We start from the raw sequence: 21,321 nt of genomic DNA on the forward strand, positions 1-21,321 counted from the left end.
CTGTGGTCTATTTCTAGTAGACAGCAGAGGAGCTCACCCCAACTTACTAGCCATCACTCCAGTTTTTTGTCCTAAAATCACACATTTCATGTCAGGTTCATAACCACCACAACCTGATACAGGAAATTTAACTGCACAATACATTCTAGTCACCAGACCTGGGAATCACTGTGGGATTTGAAGAGCCATCCAGACCATTCCTCTACTGTACCTGCTCCTCCAGGGCCTTCACCCTCTGCCGGTGGTTTCTCTCCTGGGATTCAAGCATGCGTTCAGCTTGGAGTTGAGCATTGTGCAGCCGCTCTGTCTCCAGCTCTATGTCCAGCTGATGCCTAGATGTGAGCTCCATTAGTCGCTGGGCATGTGTTCGTTCCAGCTCTGCAATCTGGGTCTAGAATGAGAATATGGACCAGCTCTATTAAACTGTGAGTCTGGTAGCCTGAATACTTCTGAGGTCTGCTTTGTATTGGATATCAGCTGACTGCACATAATATGCCATTTCTTTTCTCCATCCTGTGCAAATGTAGATGATGATAATCCACCTAGTTTTTGTAAATTTTCTGCAGATCCTTGAACAGATGACAGTATTGCAACTTGTGTTCTCTGAGGATAGCATCAAACTACACACAATAGTGGAGATCCATGGAAGTGCCCTTTGGCTCTAAGCACCAGCTGCCTTGAGCCTGATATTTCCTTGATCAAAAATGCCTCATGCAAAGGTTGCTTTTATTTCTAGAAGAGCAAAAAGACAGGCAAACGCACTGTGTCTGTCTTTTTTCCTTACAAGTACCAAAAATATTTTCACCGATTTCCCACTCACCTTATGCCGCTTTCACGTTCCTCTCCTCAGTGGGGCTTCCTTCCAATTTCACACTATCTGCCCCGGGGCTGCAAGTAACATCGGCATTTTTGAGCAGGATGCATAAGCCTCTAAAAACCAGTTTCTGTTTGCCACGCAAAAACGTTGATGTTACTTGCAGCTTTGGGCTGATAGTGTGAAATCAGAAGGAAGCCCAGCTGAGAAGAGGAACATGAGAGCAGCTTAAGGTTAGTGGGAAATCGGTGTCTGCATTGCAAAAGCACTGGGAAGGTGTAAACAATGAAACTCGATTTCTCCAGCATTGCAGTTTCAGTCCATATGCTACACATGGGATTAGCCATATAAAACAACTTTTGTCTGCTTGCTATCAGAAGCCATGTGGAAGAAGGGGCTACCTAAGTCCTCGAATAACCCCAACTTGCTCGCAAAAGTTCTGAATGCCACCCAAAATTCGTATGACCCCCATTAAAAATAACTATTTTATGCTTTTATTTCACATAATATACGTACCATCCACCAGACAGCTTCAAAACACCTGTTCCCTCTTATTTCTCATTTCACCTTGCCTTGTACACAGCTTTAGGCTAAAAATGAGTCAGCATTTTTTTTGAGCAACAGGACTAGAACAGTAGCTTTAAGAATACTGAAGATGCTAAGGATGAGAGTCTACAGCTTTCTCTTCCAGGTAGTGTGCTTGATACAAATGAGTTGAGGCAAAGAAGTGCAGATTTTGCCCTATCATCATTGTATAAAATGGCAAGGGTAAGTGGAAAGCTGTTAATTCTAAGGATGAATTTGCAGGGTGTTGGGAATGGGGGAGGGGGCTTGGCCCCAGATGTGGATTGCTGCATCTATCTGCCCTGGAAAGATTCTGCTCCCCCTCCTCTCTACCAAACTGCTTGGCCTGCCCTGTAGCTCTCAGACTGGAAAGGGAGAGCATATACACTACTCTGCTCCTATACCTTCCTTTCCCTCTAATTCCTTCAGCAGGGGAACTGCCTAGTGAGTGTTCTCAACAGACACCCTCCCTGCCTCTTTAAATAGGGTCATGCAGCTCATTGTATACCCCACGAACCTCCCTGGCTCTTGCAAGGCCTTCCCTTCCTGTGGAACAGTGGGCATGTTAGTGTCAAGAACGGGATCTTGGCATGATAGTGGGAATGCATGTACTCCTGCTTTGATCTTTGTTTGTCATGTTATAATGCCTAATGTATCTACATGCTTTGCTTTGGTCCTGTCTATACTCTTTATAGCTGTGTAACCATTCTGCCCTAGTTGGCTACATACATTCCTTTTACGAGTTGTGAAGGTCACTGATTATCTACATGGCTAGAGAACCTTAACCTTCTCTTTTAAGAAAGCTGTGTGAACTGTGGGGAGAGAGGAAAAGTATCTTTCTTTGAATATCAAGCCTGCCAGAATTTGGGTGCCTATAGGCCTGCGTAATTAACGGCTTTTGTAACCTATAAAAGTGTAACTTGGCCAGTGCAGGTCAGTTTTAGCAAGACTCATATTTGCTGTTGACTTGCTCCACCCTCTCCAATCACCACCTCTCAGCTGAGCCTGACAGTTGCAGGATATGGCTCCACATTCATACACCACCACTATCTATCAGCAGAAGCTACTGCCACTACAGCTTCCCACTCACTTGTTGTCATTTGTGTGGTTTCTGAGGAGACACTAGTTTGCTGACAATGAATCCTCACCTTGGACACAGGTTACTAGCAAGCATTGCAAAGCACAACGTGTTCAGATGACTTTCAGGGAGATGTATTCTCAAGGCATATAGGGCAACACCCTGTAACCTTCCAAAGTGATGTAGGAAAACCAGCTGACCTGTAAGTGTTCATTCTGCCTCAGGGTGTCCTCCATTTCCTGTTGTAGGCTGCTCAGAGACCGGTCCAGTTGCCCCCTCATCTGACTCAACCTAAAGGTTTCATCTTCCTTTTTAAATTTCTCATGCTCAACCTGTAGAAGACAACAGAATCTCTTTTTTGTATTCTTTACATTTTTTTTTGCAAAGGCCTATCAGTTCTTCCAGTCAAAGTTTAGAATCAGAAAAGATTTTGCAAATAAGCAAAGGCACAACACCTTTAAATTACTGGCAAAATGTCAGCATACCATTCTAGTATTCATTAGAAATAGCAGGCAAGTCTTGGTTTCATACCAGCAGAGTCCGGCAGACAAGGAGTTAACTCCACAGCCTATAGACAAGCACTGCACAATCAAATGTTATTTACTTTTTCCTCCCCCCCCCCCTCAGTTTAGTCTCCAATATGCAACGCATGTGAACTTGCCTCTACTGCACTCAGAAAACACAATTGGCTCTGCCATCTAATCCCTCCAACACTGCAAATTTGGAGACAATGTGGAGATTACCCGGCAGGCACTTCCAGATAAAGTTAATTATGGCCTGGGAAGAATGACTTCCCAGGAAAATGTGGAAGGAGTAGCCAGAAAAGAGAATGAGGAGAACACCAAATTCTTGAGGAAGAGGCTAATAAGGTCACATTTAGGTAAAGATATGGAAAAGAGTCTTTCAGTGAAAGGCAATTAATAAATCAAGCATGGGTTTGGCTAAGAGCCAGTCATGGATATTATGGGCCAAAGAGAGATGGGAAAGAGCAACTGCAAGTAGGAAGAACAAAGAATGCCATCCAGCAGCAATTCTGTGCACATTTGCCTGGATGTGAGTCTCACAGAACACATGGAGAAAAGGAGATGGGCATCTGATGACTAGTTTAAAGCAAGAGCTGATTTGCTGAAGGGACAGGGAAGATACCAGATGAGTGAATGAGCAGTGAACAGAAGTACAGGAAAGAAATGACATGTGCAAAAGTGAATGCTGATGGTGTGTGAATGAGATATGGCAGCTGTCAAGTTCCTATAACCAGAGGCTTATTGGTAAGCTTCTCTGTTTTGCTGGCACAATTTGTTGTTGTTCAGTCGCACAGTCAAGTCCAACTCTTTGCAACCCCATGGACAAAGTCCTGCCAGCCCCTCCTGTCTTCCACCATCCTCCGAAGTCTGCTCAAATTCATGTTTGTTATATCAGTAACGCTGTCCAGCCATCTAATCTTTTGCCATCCCCTTCTTCTTTTGCCTTCTGTCTTTCCCAGCATCAGGATCTTCTCCAGTGAGTGCTCCCTTCTCATTTGGTGGCCAAAGTATTTGAGCTTCAGCTTCAGCATCTGACCTTCCAGGGAACAGTCAGGGTTCATTTCCCTTAGGACTGATTGATTTGATTTTCTTGCAGTCCAAGGGACTCTCAAGATTCTTCTCCAGCACCACATCTCAAAAGCATCTATTCTTCTGTGCTCGGCGTTCCTTATGGTCCAGCTCTCACAGCCATACATTACTACTGGGAATACCATTGCTTTGACTATATGGACTTTTGTTGGCAGGGTGATGTCTCTACTTTTTATTATACTGCCCAGGTTCACCATGGCTGTCCTCCCAAGGAGCAAACGTCTTTTAATTTCATGGCTACTGTCACCATCTGCAGTGATCTTGGAACCCAGAAATGTGAAGTCTGTCACTACTTCCATGTCTTCCCCTTCTATTTGCCAAGGTGTGATGGGGCCGGATGCCATGATCTTAGTTTTTTTGATGTTGAGTTTCAAGCCTACTTTTGTGCTCTCCTCCTTCACCCTCAACAAGAGGTTCTTTAGGTCTTCCTCACTTTCTGTCATTAGAGTGGTATCATCTGAATATCTGAGGTTGTTTATGTTTTTAATGTTGGCACAATGCTGGCACAATACTGGTCAACTAACCCAAGAACTAAGTTTCACAAACTTGGCTATCCTGAATCCTAAATATTTCGGAGTTGGGCTGTGTGACCATAACCTGCTTTCTGAACACTGGCACTCGAATTGCACAGAATTCCAGGATTTAACAGCTTGCCATTTTGTGGCTAACATTTCAATGGTTTCTTGGAAAGTCATGGTACTAGAACCCCTGGAAATATTTCACTGTCCTGCAGTATGAACCCCTTGTTTCCTTAAGGTAAAGCAAAGGTACTGGGCAATGCTCCCTCTAAGCTGTGGAGTCTTATGAGCAAAAATTCTACTTTGTGAGCTACTGACATTAAAGCTGTGAGTGAGTGATTTGGCTACTAGATAAATAAATTTGCTCTGGGGCCATCCTCCTTGAGCTAAGACAAAAATGTGTGAACCAGAGGCTAAAACACTGTGAACTAGCTCACATTAACTCATCTTAGAGGGAGTGGCTGGTGTTTGTGTTGTTTTCCTCTGTAACATGGTTGAGGGTGTAGTATTATCTAGAAAAAGGCAGAAATCACATGAGAACCAAGTTTCAGTCCTTTACTCTGTGGTTCTTCAAGGACAACCCTTCCACCCATGCAGGATCAAAAGACCGGGCGGGAAGGGAACTGTTGTTAGAGACCATCTTGTCAGCTACACATCATATCAGTTGTTTCTGTTTCCTTCATGTCTGCAGGCTTAAGGGCTAGGTATGGCCAGAGGCAAAAGCCAAATGATGCTTTGGCTTTATCCTGCAGCTCACAGCAGCTGAACTCAGAACTGTCTCAGGACAGGAAATGTCTACCATTATTTCCTTGGTTTATTGGCTTATTTATATTGTGTCTGTTCTGTTGTAAGTTGCTTTGGGTTTCTTTGGAGAGAAAAGTTAGTATATATATATATAATTAAATAAATAATATCTATCCAGTCTATCTGTCACATTTTTATCCCACCCATCTTCTGTGGAGCTCAGAAGAGCAGACATGTTTCTAGTGTCAGAGAGAGGGAGAGCACCAAGGTCATACAGAGAGTTTCATGAATGGGTAACTGAACCCAGGTCTCCACTGGTTTCTACAGCACTGGATAGTCTAGCAGCTGTTTCCCTCTATAGCCAGCTATATGCCTCTGGAAAAACCCATAAGCAGAACAAGATGGAGGCTTGCCCTAGCACACTAGGTATTTAATGCCTCTGAACAGTATAGCTATACATCTTTTATGAATTTGCCTAATCCTTTATAAAGCCACCGAAGCAACAGACCTTGAGAGACCTCATGAGACTGCATTTTGCACGCTGCAGTGGAAATATGGGCAAGGAGCAGCCATGTGTCACTTCTTTGCCTTCTTCTTTGGTACTATATGAACTGGCCTTAAATTTGCCACCACAATATCAGAATGAGGACTCTCTGACTGATTTCCCACTCACCTTACACCGCTCTTACGTTTCTCTTCTCAGTGGGGCTTCCTTCCAATTTCACACTATCTGCCCTGGGGCTGCAACGAGCATTGGCATTTTTGTGCAGCAAACAGAAACCTCTAAAAACCAGTTTCTGTTTGCTGCGTGAAAATGCCGATGTTACTTGCAGCCCCGGGGCAGAAATCGGAAGGAAGCCCTGCTGAGAAGAGGAACGTGAGAGTGGTGTAAGGCGAGTGGGAAATCAGTCCCTTTCTTGAAAAGAGTCAACCTGTTTTCTGGAGATCCAATGTAATTCTGAGAGATCTCCAGAGTCCACCTGGAGGATGGCAAACCTAGTACCAGGTTGCTCGAGGGACAAGAATCACAGAGTAGTAGGGAAGGAGAGAGTTCAGGAAGAGAAGAAAATTAAGGGTGATTAGTAGCATTTTGCTTTTCAGATTAAGACAGACTCTGAAATTCAGTCAGGGTTGTGGAGCATTCTGTCCCTTTAAAACTCCATGCGAAATGCTAGAGGAAAACGTTAAAAGGAGAAGAGAGAGAGAGGCAAAATCCAGAATAAATAAACGGCCACATCCGGATTTCCCCTCTGGAGACATCAATAAAGAGTTTTATGAGCTTGATATGAATTACCCTCCCTGGCCATTTACAGCTGATCTTCTGGAACTCATTAACTAGCTTCTCCCCTTCCTTCAGCCCAGGGAAAGGGGTTGTTCATGGGGGAATTCAGGGGCACTGTACACAAGGCTGTTTTATGCTTGCAGAGATACAGCTTGCAATTTTTTTTAGCATAACAGGAAAATATCATGTTTGTCACCCTCCTCATTTTGTAGCTAGAAAAATCCATTAAGATGGATAATAAATAAGTTCTAGCAGATGCCAAGCTTGACCCTTCCTACCACTCCTTGAGGGGCCTGGCAAGAACATTCTTTAACCCTTCCTAATGAGGCCCACATCTGCTAGAGATGGCATGTCCACACACCAGCTGACACATCATTTTAACATAGATTTTGCACAAAGAACATTTCCAAGGATGTCCAATAGAACGAATAAAATATCTGTAAGAATCAGATAACCAGAAATGTATCTCAGAATAATAGATCAAAATCAGAAAGAGAGGGGGGGAGGGAGGGGGGAAGGGAGGAGAAGAAAGAAAGAAAGAAAGAAAGAAAGAAAGAAAGAAAGAAAGAAAGAAAGAAAGAAAGAAAGAAAGAAAGAAAGAAAGAAAGAAAGAAAGAAAGAAAGAAAGCTTTATGGGTATAATGTGTGAAAAAAGGGAAATTTGCCAGATTTTATCAAAATATGGCAACAGAATACACATTGTGTTTTTGAATGGAATTTTATTTATATAATTAAAACATATATAGACCACTTTTTCTGGGGTTCAGGGCAACTTTACAAGGCATTAAAATGTTGCAAATATACTGCTTCTAAAAAAAAGATGGTTATTTTCAGTAAAATATCCCACACTAGCCACAACTAATTTGTGTTTTGTATTGTTCAATCCAAGAAGATAGAAAAATGGTACAGGAGCTAAGGTTCCATTAAAATGTCATGCTAAACCGTGGTTTTATCAAATGTCGCTTAGTGTGGCAACCTGATACTGCCCATCTTGCTATGGTTGTTAGAATTCTTAACCAGAGTTACATCCTAGCTTCTACATTCCAATAAATCTGTTTGTTACATCTAAATGCAGGAATCTCAGTTAATCTCAACCTGTTACCGCTCCTACAGTACATTGTCACAACTACAAAGTGATCAAACTGCTCCCACAGAAATTTATTCTTACTGACAGCAATCTGGGATTTCCACGCAGATGCAGTTTAGTGTCCATTATCACTACAGTAACTATAGTTAGTTCAATAAAGCTAACTAACAATGGTTAATACTGGCAGCTAGAAATACAAATATGGAACACTGTATTAGAGATAACTCAAGGCTAAACTTGCTCAAGGCCTTACAGCATATTCACTACAGGACTTACGACTCGAGTATGTCTGCAGGACCCAAGGCTAACCCCTTTGTTCTGTTGGAGCACACTGGCTTCCAAATTGAGTAAATGTCGATATGGTCATGCTTGCTGAAAGTACTGTCAAAGCACAGCAGGAACCAGGCTCTCAGCTATTCTTGGACAATGCTACACACGGAGCTGAGGGAAATGGGAATGACTATCAGGTTTCAGTGAGTAGTAGTATGATGAAAATAAGTCTTGAATAAAGGAAAGTGCCAATGGTGGGAACCCTTATTTGAAAATTTGGAAACCATTGTATGCTTTGGTGTCTCAGCAGAAAATCTACATGACCTCCCTAAAATACCAGTACCATTTAGTGGAGCTCCAAAGCAATAGCTTGAGGTGATCACCTCACTTCACCACATGGGAGGGCCATTTGCATGATTGAGGGCTACAAGATGTCCAGGTTTAGAAGTATACTATTCAATGAGTAAGCCTCACCAACCGATCAAAAGCTGTTAACATAGCAGCTTAAAATAAGATCTAAGTACTGGGTAGATACTGTGTAATCTACATCAGTGGCTCCCAACCTTTTTGGCACTAGGGACTGGTTTCATGGAAGGCAATTTTTCCATGGGCTGGGGTGGGTGGGCGGTGCTGGGAGTTTTTCCACCCCAGGCTGCCCCCCATCCATGCTCGTCCCTGCCCCTATGGGGGTGTTTAAATGGTGGGAGGGACTGGGGCTGCTTCTTCTGCTTCCCCGCTAGGCAGCCAGGCAGCAGAAGCAGACCATCTGCCTCCCCCTCTCATTTAAAGACCCCCCACTGATTAGTGAGGGTCTTTAAATAAGGGGGAGGCAAAGGTTGCTGCTGCGCTGCCCCTTCCACCCGCCTGGGACCAGGGTGGACAAAAGAGGTGGTGTGGCCTCACTGCAAGGGGAAACAGCCTTGGAGCAAGGCCATACTGCCTCTTTCATCCACCCAGGTCTCGAGCGGGTGAAAGGGGCAGTGCGGTGCCTCTGCCTTGCTCCGTGGCCCAGTAGCTAATAGGCCACAGACCGGTACTGGCCATGGTCTGGGGGTTGGGGACTCCTGATCTCAAGAGCCAGTTTGGTGCAGTGGTTAAGTGCATGGACTCTTATCTGGGAGAACTGGGTTTGATTCCCCACTCCTCCACTTGCATTTGCTGGAATGGCCTTGGGTTATCCATAGCTCTGGCAGAGGTTGTCCTTGAAAGGGCAGCTGCTGTGAGAGCCCCCTCAGTCCCACCTACCTCACAGAGTGTCTGTTGTGGGGGGAGAAGATATAGGAGATTGTAAGCCGCTCTCTCTGATTCAGAGAGAAGGGCAGGGTATAAATCTGCTATTCTTCTTCTTCTGATCTACATCCTAATTGCAGGTTGGGGGAAGCAAATTTTTACACCTTTAAATCCTGATTTGGAGGCTGGCAGAGTTCTTCCATGTTTCAAGCAGAGACAGATACCAGAAAATGGTTTTCCATTGCACCAAGAAGTGGATGCAGAGCTGAAGAATGTTTTGAACTCCAGCCTTAGTAATCATACACCTTTGTGATGCAAGAAATGGCAACTCAGAATCTTTATTTGCTCAGGAGTTGACACTACAGGTGTTGGATATCCAAGTACCTAGAGCCTAGATTTCTCACTCTTCCCAAGCTCTTGGGATTACTTCTGGAAGCAGCTATCTATATGGTCCAATCATGTAAAACTGGTTGGAAGCAACAAAAATTAAATAGGCATTTTAAAAGATGCAAGTCTGTTAACAGAGTTGGAGAAAGGGACAAGGGCTTACTAAAGGAAACAGAGATGTATTTATACTGTTGATTGATTTTATCTGTTACTGTTATACCATGATACTGTATCATGTTTTGTAAGCCGCCCTGAGCCTGCCTTGGTGGGGAGGGCGGGGTATAAATAAAAACTTATTATTATTATTATTATTATTAAAGATGTGGACCATTTTATATGTATAAATTTTTGGAAGGGGTACTCATGTAAGGCACAGAGGTCAGCTCAAAGAGTCTTCCATTAAGTTTAGGAGAAAGATCTGCCACATGGTTTGGATTTTGCTCCCCCATCACTAGAGCTAATTGGGCTGATCCAAGAATGCCCCTGCTGATACCAAACACATGTGTGACAAATTATTTCTACGAACTTGAACCAGTGCCTTGGAGCTATATGTTAGTTGCTTCTCTGAACAGGACAGGAAAGCAGGTAGCCCAGGGACAGATATGAAATGAAAACTGTATATGTGAGAACTGAGGTTTTATATTAAGGGAGAGCTCTGAATGCATTATTCGGATTGCATTCAATATATGCAAGAGCAGTAATCATGCACAGACTGGGAAGCCATGGGATGGGACCACAAACCAAAAGTGACTTGAACACTTTATAGATGCACTTGCTGAAAGAAACTGAAGCTTTGTGCTTCTGTGTGATTCCTGTTTCATCTCTGTTTCCTTCATGAAGCTATTGATAGCAAAATGGAAAGTCTGTGCCTTACATACTGCATATGCAATCTGTATGTATTGAATATCACCTGCATTTACACATCTGTTTTAAAGGCAACTGTATTTATATATTTACTATATTTATACATTTTTTTCCAGCTGGAATGGCTCCCAAACAGTTCAGATTCAGATTCAATGAATGGTGACAACTGTAGCCTTGAAAACAACTTGCAGAACTCTGATTAACAGAGCAGTAGACTTTGGCACTGGAAGAGAAGAGACCCCTTGCATATGCTGTGAAGACAGTATACAGGTATGCAATTGACATCCATCTGTTAAAACCATAACACATAGTCTGATAGAGTAAGTTTGAAGAAAACTGATTTGTCTTCACCAAGTGACAAAATATTCTCCCTCAATTATGAGCTGGAATCCTATGCAGGTTTGAGGTAGATACAAGAGAAACGCAGTCACAAGAACATTGCTTCTTACAGTAACCACCTGGCCCATCACTCCTTACCTCCTGAAGATGTTCTATCTGTCTCTCCAGGTTTCTACACTGCTGTTCAACCTCACCCAGTTGATCTTGCAATAAGTGTACTGTTTCTGTTAAGTTATGATTCTGCCTCTTGCTATCTGACAAGGCCTGTCTTGTGGAATCCAAGCGGTCCTGGGAGACAGAAGAAAGAAAATGAAACAAAATAATTCCACATAGAGGTTCTTTTCTGCTTGAACTACAAAACTGGAGCATCCTCCTTTGTTTGAAGCATCTACATGACGTTGTCTAATTATGCTGCAATTGGCCTCTCTCTCCAGCTTGGTATGCTCTTCCTATACTGTGTGGAAGCTCAGTATGAGCTTAGCCTAGCCAAAGATGCTAAAAACAACAAAAAAGGTTATTTTCTTATGTTCAGAGTAAAAAAAAACGACCAAGGACATGGTAGGCCTGTTGCGAGGGCAGGAAATTGAAATTGTAACGGGTGATGAAGAGAGGGCAGAATTGCTTAATTCCTACTTTTCCTCAGTCTTCTCTTCTGAGGGAAACAGTGTTCAACATGGCAAAAACAGAACATATAATGAGGGTATGGAGTTCCAACCTAGGATCAGCATAGGGGTAGTACATAAACACCTAGTTTCTTTAAATGAAACCAAGTCCTCAGGGCCAGATGAACTGCATCCAAGAGTACTAAAAGAGCTTGCAGATGTAATTTCTGAGCCTCTGGCCATTATTTTTGAGAATTCTTGGAGAACAGATGAGGTGCCAGAAGATTGGAGGTGAGCAAATGTTGTCCCCATCTTCAAGAAGGGGAAAAAGGAGGATCTGGGTAACTACCGTCCCGTCAGCTTGATATCTATACATGGGAAAGTTTTAGAACAAATCATCAAACAGTCAGTCCTGGAATATATAGAAAGGATGGCTGTGATTACTAAGAGCCAGCACGGGTTTCTCAAGAACAAGTCATGTCAGACTAACCTGATCTCTTTTTTGGAGGAAGTTACTGTCTTGCTGGATAAGGGGGAATGCTGTAGACATAGTTTATCTTGATTTCAGTAAGGCTTTTGATAAGGTTCCACATACTATACTTATTGACAAGTTGGTAAAATGTGGTTTGGATCCTGTTACCGTTAGGTGGATCTGTAACTGGTTGACAGATTCTTGTGAATGGTTCCTCATCCTCTTGGAGAAGAGTGACAAGTGGAGTGCCTCAAGGATCTGTCCTGGGGCCTGTTTTGTTCAACATCTTTATAAATGATTTGGATGAAGGAATAGAGGGAATGCTTATTAAATTTGCAGAGGATACTAAATTGGGAGGGGTTGCAAATACAGAGTAGAAGACAGAAATAGGATCCAGGATAATCTTGACAGGCTGGAAAACTGGTCTGAAACCAATAAAATGAATTTTAACAGGGATAAATGTAAAGTTCTACATTTAGATAGGAAAAATCCAGTGCACGGTTATAGGATGGGGGAGACTTGTCTTAGCAGTAGTATGTGCAAAAAGGATCTAGGGGTCTTAGTGGATCATACGCTGAACATGAGTCAACAGTGTGTGGTGGCTAAAAAGGCAAATGCAATTTTGGGCTGTATCAACAGAAGTATAGTGTCCAGATCACGTGAAGTGATGGTATAGCTTTACTCTGCTCTGGTAAGACCTCACCTGGAGTATTGTGTTCAGTTTTGGGCACTACATTTTAAGAAGGATACAGACAAGTATCTGGAATGGGTCCAGAGGAGGGCAACAAAGATGGCGAGGGGTCTGGAGACCAAGTCCTATGAGGAAAGGTTGAAAAAGTTGGGCATGTTTAGCCTGGAGAGGAGGCAGCTGAGAGGTGATATCACCAACTTCAAGTACCTGAAGGGCTGTCATATAGAGGATGGTGCAGAATTGTTTTCTGTGACCCCAGAAGGTAGGAATAGAACCACCGGGTTGAAATTAAATCAAAAGAGTTTCTGGCTCAACATTAGGAAGAACTTCCTGAAAGTTAGAGCGGTTCCGCAGTGAAACAGGCTTCCTCAGGAGATGGTGAGCTCTCCTTCTTTGGAGGTTTTAAAACAGGCTGGATGGCCATCTGACACCAATGTGGATCCTGTGAATTTAGAGGGGGGTGGTTTTTGTGAATTTCCTGCAATGTACAGGGGGTTGGGCTAGATGATCCTGGAGGTCCCTTCCAACTCTATGATTCTATACCATTTTTTTTACCAGTCTTGTTCAACATAATGCAGTCAAATATATTGTAATGCCATCTGGGTGGAAAGGTGCACATTTTCAAAGATCCTGCCCACCCCAGTGACATTTTCAGGCCCATAGCTACGAGGGGGCCTGTGGGGAAACAGCTCCCTGACTTCTGGCAAGGCCCCCTGACTGGAGGCCCCAAGCAGCTCCCGGGGCCTCTGCCATGGTTCTGGTGGCTGCCACTGGCCCCGTGAGCATTTGGCAGGCGAGGGCAGAAGCAGTTCCAGCCTCCTGCTGGAGTTAAAGGGCCCCCGATCAGCTGTTTTGCAGACCCTTTAACTAGTACAGGGGCTGGGGCTGCTGCCGCCTCCAGCCCTGTGCACTATTTTAATGGTGGGGAAGGAAGGGAGAGTGGTGGTGGGGAAAGCAGCAGGGAGAGGAGAGGAGAGGAGGGAAGGGAAGGTCTTCCTTGCCTGCTCCTCATCACCACCCTCCCTTCCCCGCCATTAAAATAGCACTGCGGGGCTGGAGGCAGAAGCAGCCCCATCCCCCGTACTAGTTAAAGGGCCCGTGAAACAGCTGATCATTGGGGCTTTTAACTGGTGGGGAGGTGGGGGGCTGCTTCTGCCCAGATCGGCGACTTCTCCTGGCCTCTTCCCCAGTTTTCCTCCTTTCCTTCCAAGCCCTGATGCTGCCTTCTCCATGCCTCCTTCCCCTCCCTCCCAGCCCCAGGCCCCGATCGCCGGCTTCTCCTGGCCTCTTTCCCTCCCTCCCTTCCAAGCCCCAATCGCTGCCTTCTCCCTGCCTCCTTCCCCTCCCTCCCGGTCCCAGCCTCAATCCGACTTCTCCTGGCCACTTCCCCTCCTTCCCAACCCTGATTGCCACCTTCTTGCCTCCTTCCCCTCTCTCCCAGCCCCCAATCGTTGCCCATTCTTCTGTCTGTCACTCTCATCACCACCCTCCCTTCCTTGGGGGGGGAGGGGAGAGTGTCAAAGAGGGAGAACAAATAGAGGGAAGGTCATGTGGGGTGCTGGGGGGCATCAATGCTCTCTGAATAATGTAAATGCCTCCCAGTCTTCCAAATCCTGGCTACGGCCCTGGACATTTTCCTTCTGTCAGCCCCTCAAAGCCACCATTTTCCCTGCCATGCCACTGGTAAGCTTTTTGGGGGACTTTTTGTTTGCCACCCTCAAAAAGCCTTTCAATGGTGCAGTGGGGATAAAAGAAAAAGGGCCACTGATGGAGAAAAGTGCACAGAAAATTTCTGTGTGAAAGCTCCATTGCCACTGTGTATGGCTCTGAATTAACAGTGGTAACTAATGCAAAATTGATAATTCTTGCTGTGTGGTTCACTAGACCTACATAGCAACTCAATATGGCCCTTCAACAAAATGCTTCCAATTCAGCGCAGCAGAGAGAGAACCTGCACTGCAACTGTGTTCCTCCCTTTATACAGACCATTGTTCAAGAAGGAACTATTTGCTATTTAAAGGGCCAACCATGGAGATGACACTGCGAAGCTGGGAAAGGAATCTGAATTTTAGAATTTTCTAGGACAGCAAAAAGGGCAATATTCTGCTTAGTGAAAGGAGTTTCAAAAGAGCCTGCTTGCTGACCAGGGTGTCTTCCATGCGGAGATGAGATTTTGTGGTTGCTGGTGAAGCCACAGATAAAGCTTAACAGCAATGGTGCTTCCACGTGGTACATTTGCTTGCAGCTTCCCTTCCCCAATCCCCTGGAAGTGGCTACCTTCCCTCCCCTGAGCCAGGGCTGGATTAACAATTAGGCAAAGTAGGCACTGGCCTATGGGCCCCCCTGCTTTTAGGGGCCCCGGGCCAGCTTTCGCCCTCAGCTTCCCCCCTGCTTGCAGCCCTCCCAGCCTGCATGCGCAGCCAGCAACTGAGCTGCTCTTTGCCCAACTTGCCTGGTGTGGCTGCTGCTGGCCTTGTTGCCAAGTTTATCTCTCCCTCGCAGCTTTGTCAAAGGAGCTTTTGAGAAGGTGCCTGCAGGCTGCAGTGAAGGGTTGAGATAATTTGCAAGCCCTCCCCACCCCGCCAAGATTTTGACTGCCTATGGCCTCCACAGGGTTTAATCTAGCTCTGCTCTGAGCCAACAGGGCTTTTGCAAATTTTAAAAAAAATGGCACCAAGTTATTATTATATCAATATAGTGTTGTACCAAAAGGTGCAGCAGGGTTTCTAAACTTCCAGCTTTATTTTTTATAGAATTAAGTCTCTAGCTTTTTCCCTTGCCTTTTCCCTTATATCTCTGCACGGGAAGAAGCTAGAAACTTACTTTTTTAAAAACTGAAAATTCAGAGAACCTGTTATACTTATTGTCAGAGCTTTTTTGTAGTAAAAGCTCAGCAGGAACTCATTTGCATGGTAGGCCACACCCCTTTACATCACTGGAAGTGACATCACCCATTCAGTAGGTTACTTTTGGTGTATTGACACAGAACAGTACAGTGCCATCAGCTGAAGTTCATGAATGTGTGTGCTCACACAGACCAGTGAAAGACCTTGTTTAGCTCCCAGACCAATACAGCCAGAGAGAAAGAGCCACGTGCAATTGAGCGAGCAGCAGCATGCCCACCTTCTCCTGGGAGGGAGCGCTCATGGGTGGCTTTGCTCTCTTTGCAAGCCCACTGGAGGCTAGAGGTGGCAGAGAGGACAGAGTGCGTGGTCTGGGAGAGCGTGGCTGCCTAGTGGCCTTCCCTCTGCTGGAGACTTCTTTTTGAGCCAGAGCCCTGGCCAAGCCAGCCGGAATTGCATTTCTGTGTGCTCCTGCTCATAAAAGCCCTGCCTATTGTAACAAAAATACATCAATAGAACAATATTCTAGTGCCAATTTTTACAAAAACAACAAGCTTCAAGCTGGCATGGGAAGGAAATGGCTCCTATGGTGGCAGGGTCAGAGAAAATGACTGACATGTGGGCCGAAAAATCCAAATTTTCCCACTCTCACAGCAGCCGTCCAGGCTTTAATCCAATATTTCCCAAAACTTCAGAGCAAAACACATTTGAGAAAAATCACAGAAAAGCTGGAAAGCACTCAGAGGTGTACAAATGCCTCACAATTACTGTCTATTATTTAGAGTACTGGAAAAAAAATTCAGAAGTGGGCTAATCCTTTACAATCTAAGATAAAGGAGCAGGAGGACTTAACACATCCCTCTCTCGAGAAAGAGGGTGCACAGTGCTAGAGTCTTAATTATTGATGAGTTCTTTCAGAAGGGGATCTGGTAAGTACTGGAAACGGTACTGGTGTGGGACTCAAGGCAAGATATTATGGCCTGCACAACACTATTTTTATCACTCATATATTGTCTGGCTCAGGATCACATCTATCAACAGGCAGTTTTTTAATATTTGGAACATCTGGGATCTACTACCTGGAGCAGCCGACGGTCTTGCTCAGCTGCAGTCAGGGCCTTCTGCAGTTGGGAGATGTTCTCCTGCAGGGAGGAGGAGCCAGCAGTAGCATCTGACAGTGCTTGGGATAAACTTTGCACTCTACCCTTTAGGTGGCTTTCAGCACTCTCTGTCCTGGCCAGTGAGTGAGTCAGATGGTCTAGCTCTTGCTGCAGAAGTGCAGTTTTACTCTCCTTGTCTCCAAGCTGACAGCGAAGCACCTGGGTCTGCTCCTGCAGGGACTGGATCTCTGCATCCCGCTCTATTAGGCTGAGGTGGGCACGCTGTAGCTCTCCTTCCATAGCTCTGCGGCTCAGCTCCAGCTTGGTAGCCCTGCTTTCTGCAGCTTCCAGGACTTCCTTTAACTTCCATTTTTCTGTCTCAAGCTTGGCCTCCTTGGCTTTCAACTTACTGACTTTTTCCTAAACAGAAAAAGAACTTCAGGACCACATGTTCTGTTTGTATATTTCTCATACATCAGAGGGGGACAGGAAAATGAGGAGACTAGATGTTGCTGGAGCCATATTGCATACATCCCAGATCAAGAAAGAACACTTGGAATTGCTCTTTTATCGGACACAAGTTGTATCAGCACACATGTACTTATCAATGAAGATTCAGCATGGGTGAAGCGAAAGAAGGATAGAAACAGATTAAATGCAACAATAATTTGGTAACAGAGAGCTTATAGATAGCAGTTCCTGGAAGAAAGGCATTTATCAGTGCTTTTGATCTCAGCAGGGGCACCTGAATTGGGGGATACTTCTGCAAGAAGCATAGAAAGTTACCATTTGGATCAGCACTTGGAGATTAAATCAAGAATGCAATAAAAGCAGCAGCAACAATAAAAACCCTATATGCCAAATTTTTTGTCTGTCTGTCCCTCCATCCATCAGTTGGAGCAATATATTCCTTGTCAACAGTGACGTCTCAGGTACTATCCAACAGGGAACCATGGCTGTCATACAACCAAATTGTACAGGCCAATTCAACTTGCAGTCTTGAATCCTGATCAGAGTGTTGGGAAATAGTAATGAAATGACAACCTGGAAATGCCATATCCTGTCATTACTGGGAGGGGGAGGGATTCTGTACATATGTTGAGTGCTGAAATACAAGCTGGTGAAATATGGGCACATCTGTGCCCACTGGTTTATCATTTTATGACTTGGGCAAGTTAGAAAATTCAAAATGGCCCCAACTTTGACACCTACCTCATGCACCATCAGCCAGGTACAGACACCACCTCTCACCACACTGCCAAAATTACAATGTGAATTACAGAAACTATTTACATGGAAACTTACCACACCACGACCTCTAGGCAGCATCAGGAAGAGAAATGGAAAGGATCATTATTTTCATAGAGACTGAGTGAAATGTCATCTGGTGCCATTATCATTTCATGATAACTCAGTGCAGTGAAACAGCTGGAGTACTGCTTGAGGTAACAATTGACTTTAAAAAAATCCCAGCCCTTTAAAATGTTGAGCAAATCTTTCCAAAAAATGAAAGCACTGACATTTTCTAATATTAATTTGCTTGTTTTAGGAACCAGAATGTGTATTCTGTGTATATTGCAACAAGTTGGATTTAATTTCACTGATTTCTCTAAAAAATGGAAAACTGACCTACTATCCTTTTTAAAATATTCTATGTTATTCATAATGATGGAAATGCTTTAGAAGCAATCTGGTGACATGCCCTTAGATTATTTTTTCTTTTTCAAAAAGCAACAACAACAAAACCTGCACTCACCTGCAGATCCCTGTTTTTTGCCTGACAAATGTGTAAATTGTGCTCTAGGTTGACCACCTGCTCTGCACATGCCTGTCGCTCCCTCTCTGCTGCCTGAATTGTCTCCTCTTGCAGCATCAGTGCTGCCTGAGCGCTACTCAGACGTCCATCTGTTCCCCGTTTGCCTGGAGATGAAATAAAAGTGTTTTTTTAAGGAAACAAATTCATTGTAAATTGGGTTTTGTGCAGAAGAAGGATTTATTCATGCACTGTTCTTAATAATGATATTGATTTATCTTCTTCCAACTTGAATTCATGTTCTGATAATGACAGGCTTAACTCACAGTTAATTTTATTTCTATTCTATTTTATTAGATTTATATCCTGCCCTCCCTGTAGCGGGCTCAGGGCGGCTAACAACCAGTAAAAGAGGTATTATTAAATTAAGAAGGAAAGAGCTATGCCAGGCAGCACCTGAAATGCTGAAAATAGCCAGTCTATATACTTTCTGCCTCTTTCTCAGTCCTTCACATCCTTTGCTCAGTCTAGTGCTGTGCTAAAAGTATGCCTGTAAGCATATTTGTTTTTAATATAAACTTTTGAAGCCAGCAGTGGTAGATCCCTACCTGTTTTAAAAGGGAGCTGGGGGTGGGAATCAAGCAGTTAGCAACTGGCTCTTTCTTTCCTTCCTTCCCCAGGGGGCCAAGAGAGGGAGAAGCCTCAGCCAATAGAAGGGAGAGAGACCAGGCTTAGTAGCTCTGCTGTGCAACTGAAAGAGCTTGGCAAAGCAAACGCTCCCTCCCCCCTGGACTAGACAACTTCTGAATTTTGTCCAGAACCTAAAAAACAGTCTCCCTGCTTCAAATAAGCACATGGCAGCAATATGTATTTTCTATAAGAAGCCCTTGAGGCAGTTTACATATTAAAAAATTAAAGGACCCAATACATTTTCACCACAGATCTGTGAGTCAAACATGGGACTCCGAGATTCTAGTACGACACTTTGGGTTTCTTGTTTCTAATCCAAAGCAGTTTACTCTCCAAGTTCCCACACAACTTAGTTAACTAGTTGGTGGCAATGACTACTGAGATGGAAGGTACAGTCTAAGCTCCAGTATTTCTCCTATTGTATTCATTTTGTCCTTGCCTGGTCTAAATCTAAATAATTATGTTTACACTGCATGTTTTGCTATCTCTTGTCCTTTCACACACACTTCCAGTGATATTATTTATGTGATATTATTCTCAGAGTAAGATGGGACAAAACCACTTGTTGTTAATCACCACATTGATTTCACAGGGGCAAGGCACTTGTTGCCTGCACTTGCTGCAGGTAACAAAATCCTAGTTTTTATTTTAATGAAACCTTGAAGTGTTTCCATTTTGAACCAAGAAGCAGCAAGAACAGGAATGGGGATAAAGTAGAAGTCAAGTTGCATGGGGATGTTTACCCTTTTCTTCCAGCTATTATTCCACCTAAAATTGCCTTTCCAAAGCTGTTCCTCTCCCCATGAGTAAACAGACATCTGGAGATCCATTGGTTGAAAAGTATCTTGGGAAAGACTGATTTCGAACAGAAAAACATGGAAGAGTTAAGCATCCCTCTTCTGATCCTGCTGTTCCTTTGCTCAAGCTGACAGCCTCTGACGGTTGCTTTTCACTTAAAACCAAGTTGAGGGTTTTCATTACAATCACACCTATAAACTCTTCCCTGGCCAGCAAGCAAGAATGCCACATTCATAAGAAAAGCAAGGAAAGCACCCTCTGATCTCCAAAGAGAAAGAGAAAAGGATGAACTAAGAATAAAAAAAAATTAGAACATACCTTCTTCACAGTCTGCTAAGAATTTCTGAAGCTGCAAGATACGATTCTTTGTCTGGTCACGGTCAGACTCCATTTCATTTATCTGACGGCTCATGTTCATCACCTGAATCCTCAGGTCATCCTGGGAAAAATAAGAAGAAGACTGCAGATTTATACCCCGCCCTTCTCTTTGAATCAGAGACTCAGAGTGGCTTACAGTCTCCTACATCTTCTCCCCCCACAACAGACACCCTGTGAGATAGGTGGGGCTGCGAGGGCTCTCACAGCAGCTGCCCTTTCAAGGACAACCTCTGTGATAGCTATGGCTAACCTAAGGCCATTCCAGCAGGTGAAAGCGGAGAAGTGGGGAATCAAACCCAGTTCTCCAGGATAAGTGTCCAAGCACTTAACCACTATGCAAATCATATTGTTATAGGGTTGCCAAGTCTAATTCAAGAAATATCTGGGGACTTTGGGGGTGGAGCCAGGAGACACTGGGGGTGGAGCCAGGAGCAAGGTTGTGACAAGCATAATTGAACTCCAAAGGGAGTTCTGGCAATCACATTTACAGGGCAGGGCTCCTTTTAAATGTCTTCCCTCCATTGGAAATAATGAATATGGGCACCTTCTTTGGGGACTCACAGAATTGGACCCCCTGGTCCAATCCTTTTGAAACTTGGTGGATATTTTGGGTAAGTGGCACTGGATGCTATGCTGAAAATTTGGTGGCTCTATCTCAAACAACAGCCCCCCAGAGCCCATGATACCTGCAGATCAATTCTCCATTATGCCCTATGGGAACAGGTCTCCCTAGGGAACAATGGAGTGCTCAGCAGACCTTCCCCCCACCTCCAAACTGGGGGATCCCCTGCCCTACCTGAGGATTGGCAACCCTATATTGTTAGTATCCATATATTTTGTGAACAAGGAAGATAGAGAAATGCCATGTAGGATACTGCATGTTAATGTTTTTTTAAAAATTATTTTGCAATTTCTAGCCTGTCATATGGCTCAATATGATTCACAACACTGTCAAACATAAACCTAACAAGAATATAACCCATTATTCTAACACTGAAATCACTAAGTATAACATTAATTTTAAAACAGCCTTAAAATGTCAATTTTCAGTAGCTGACATAATAAAAATCAGGAGGTATCCCCAAGTACCTGCCAGTTTTAAAAAATAAAAATGATAAAGAGCTATCCTGATGAATTTCTCTGGGGTGAGAATCCACACAGTGATGCTACCACCAAAGAGGCCTTGTCCCAAGATTCAGAAAAT

The 21,321-nt window shown here is 44.0% G+C and overlaps 1 protein-coding gene across 1 annotated transcript in view; it reads right to left on the bottom strand.

The window, feature by feature from the left end:
• The window catches only part of CROCC2 (ciliary rootlet coiled-coil, rootletin family member 2), a 118,998-nt gene that overhangs the window by 647 nt on the left and 97,030 nt on the right, over window positions 1–21,321 (bottom strand). The window contains exons 29-34 of the mRNA XM_060242145.1: window positions 20,058–20,178; window positions 18,255–18,418; window positions 16,478–16,918; window positions 10,929–11,078; window positions 2,657–2,788; window positions 212–391 (exon numbers count right to left, since the gene is read on the bottom strand). Coding sequence (XP_060098128.1) covers window positions 212–391; window positions 2,657–2,788; window positions 10,929–11,078; window positions 16,478–16,918; window positions 18,255–18,418; window positions 20,058–20,178 — 1,188 coding nt within the window. The remainder of the gene's footprint in view (window positions 1–211; window positions 392–2,656; window positions 2,789–10,928; window positions 11,079–16,477; window positions 16,919–18,254; window positions 18,419–20,057; window positions 20,179–21,321) is intronic.

Source organism: Heteronotia binoei, chromosome 6, assembly GCF_032191835.1.
Source record: "Heteronotia binoei isolate CCM8104 ecotype False Entrance Well chromosome 6, APGP_CSIRO_Hbin_v1, whole genome shotgun sequence".
Classification (NCBI taxonomy): domain Eukaryota; kingdom Metazoa; phylum Chordata; class Lepidosauria; order Squamata; family Gekkonidae; genus Heteronotia; species Heteronotia binoei.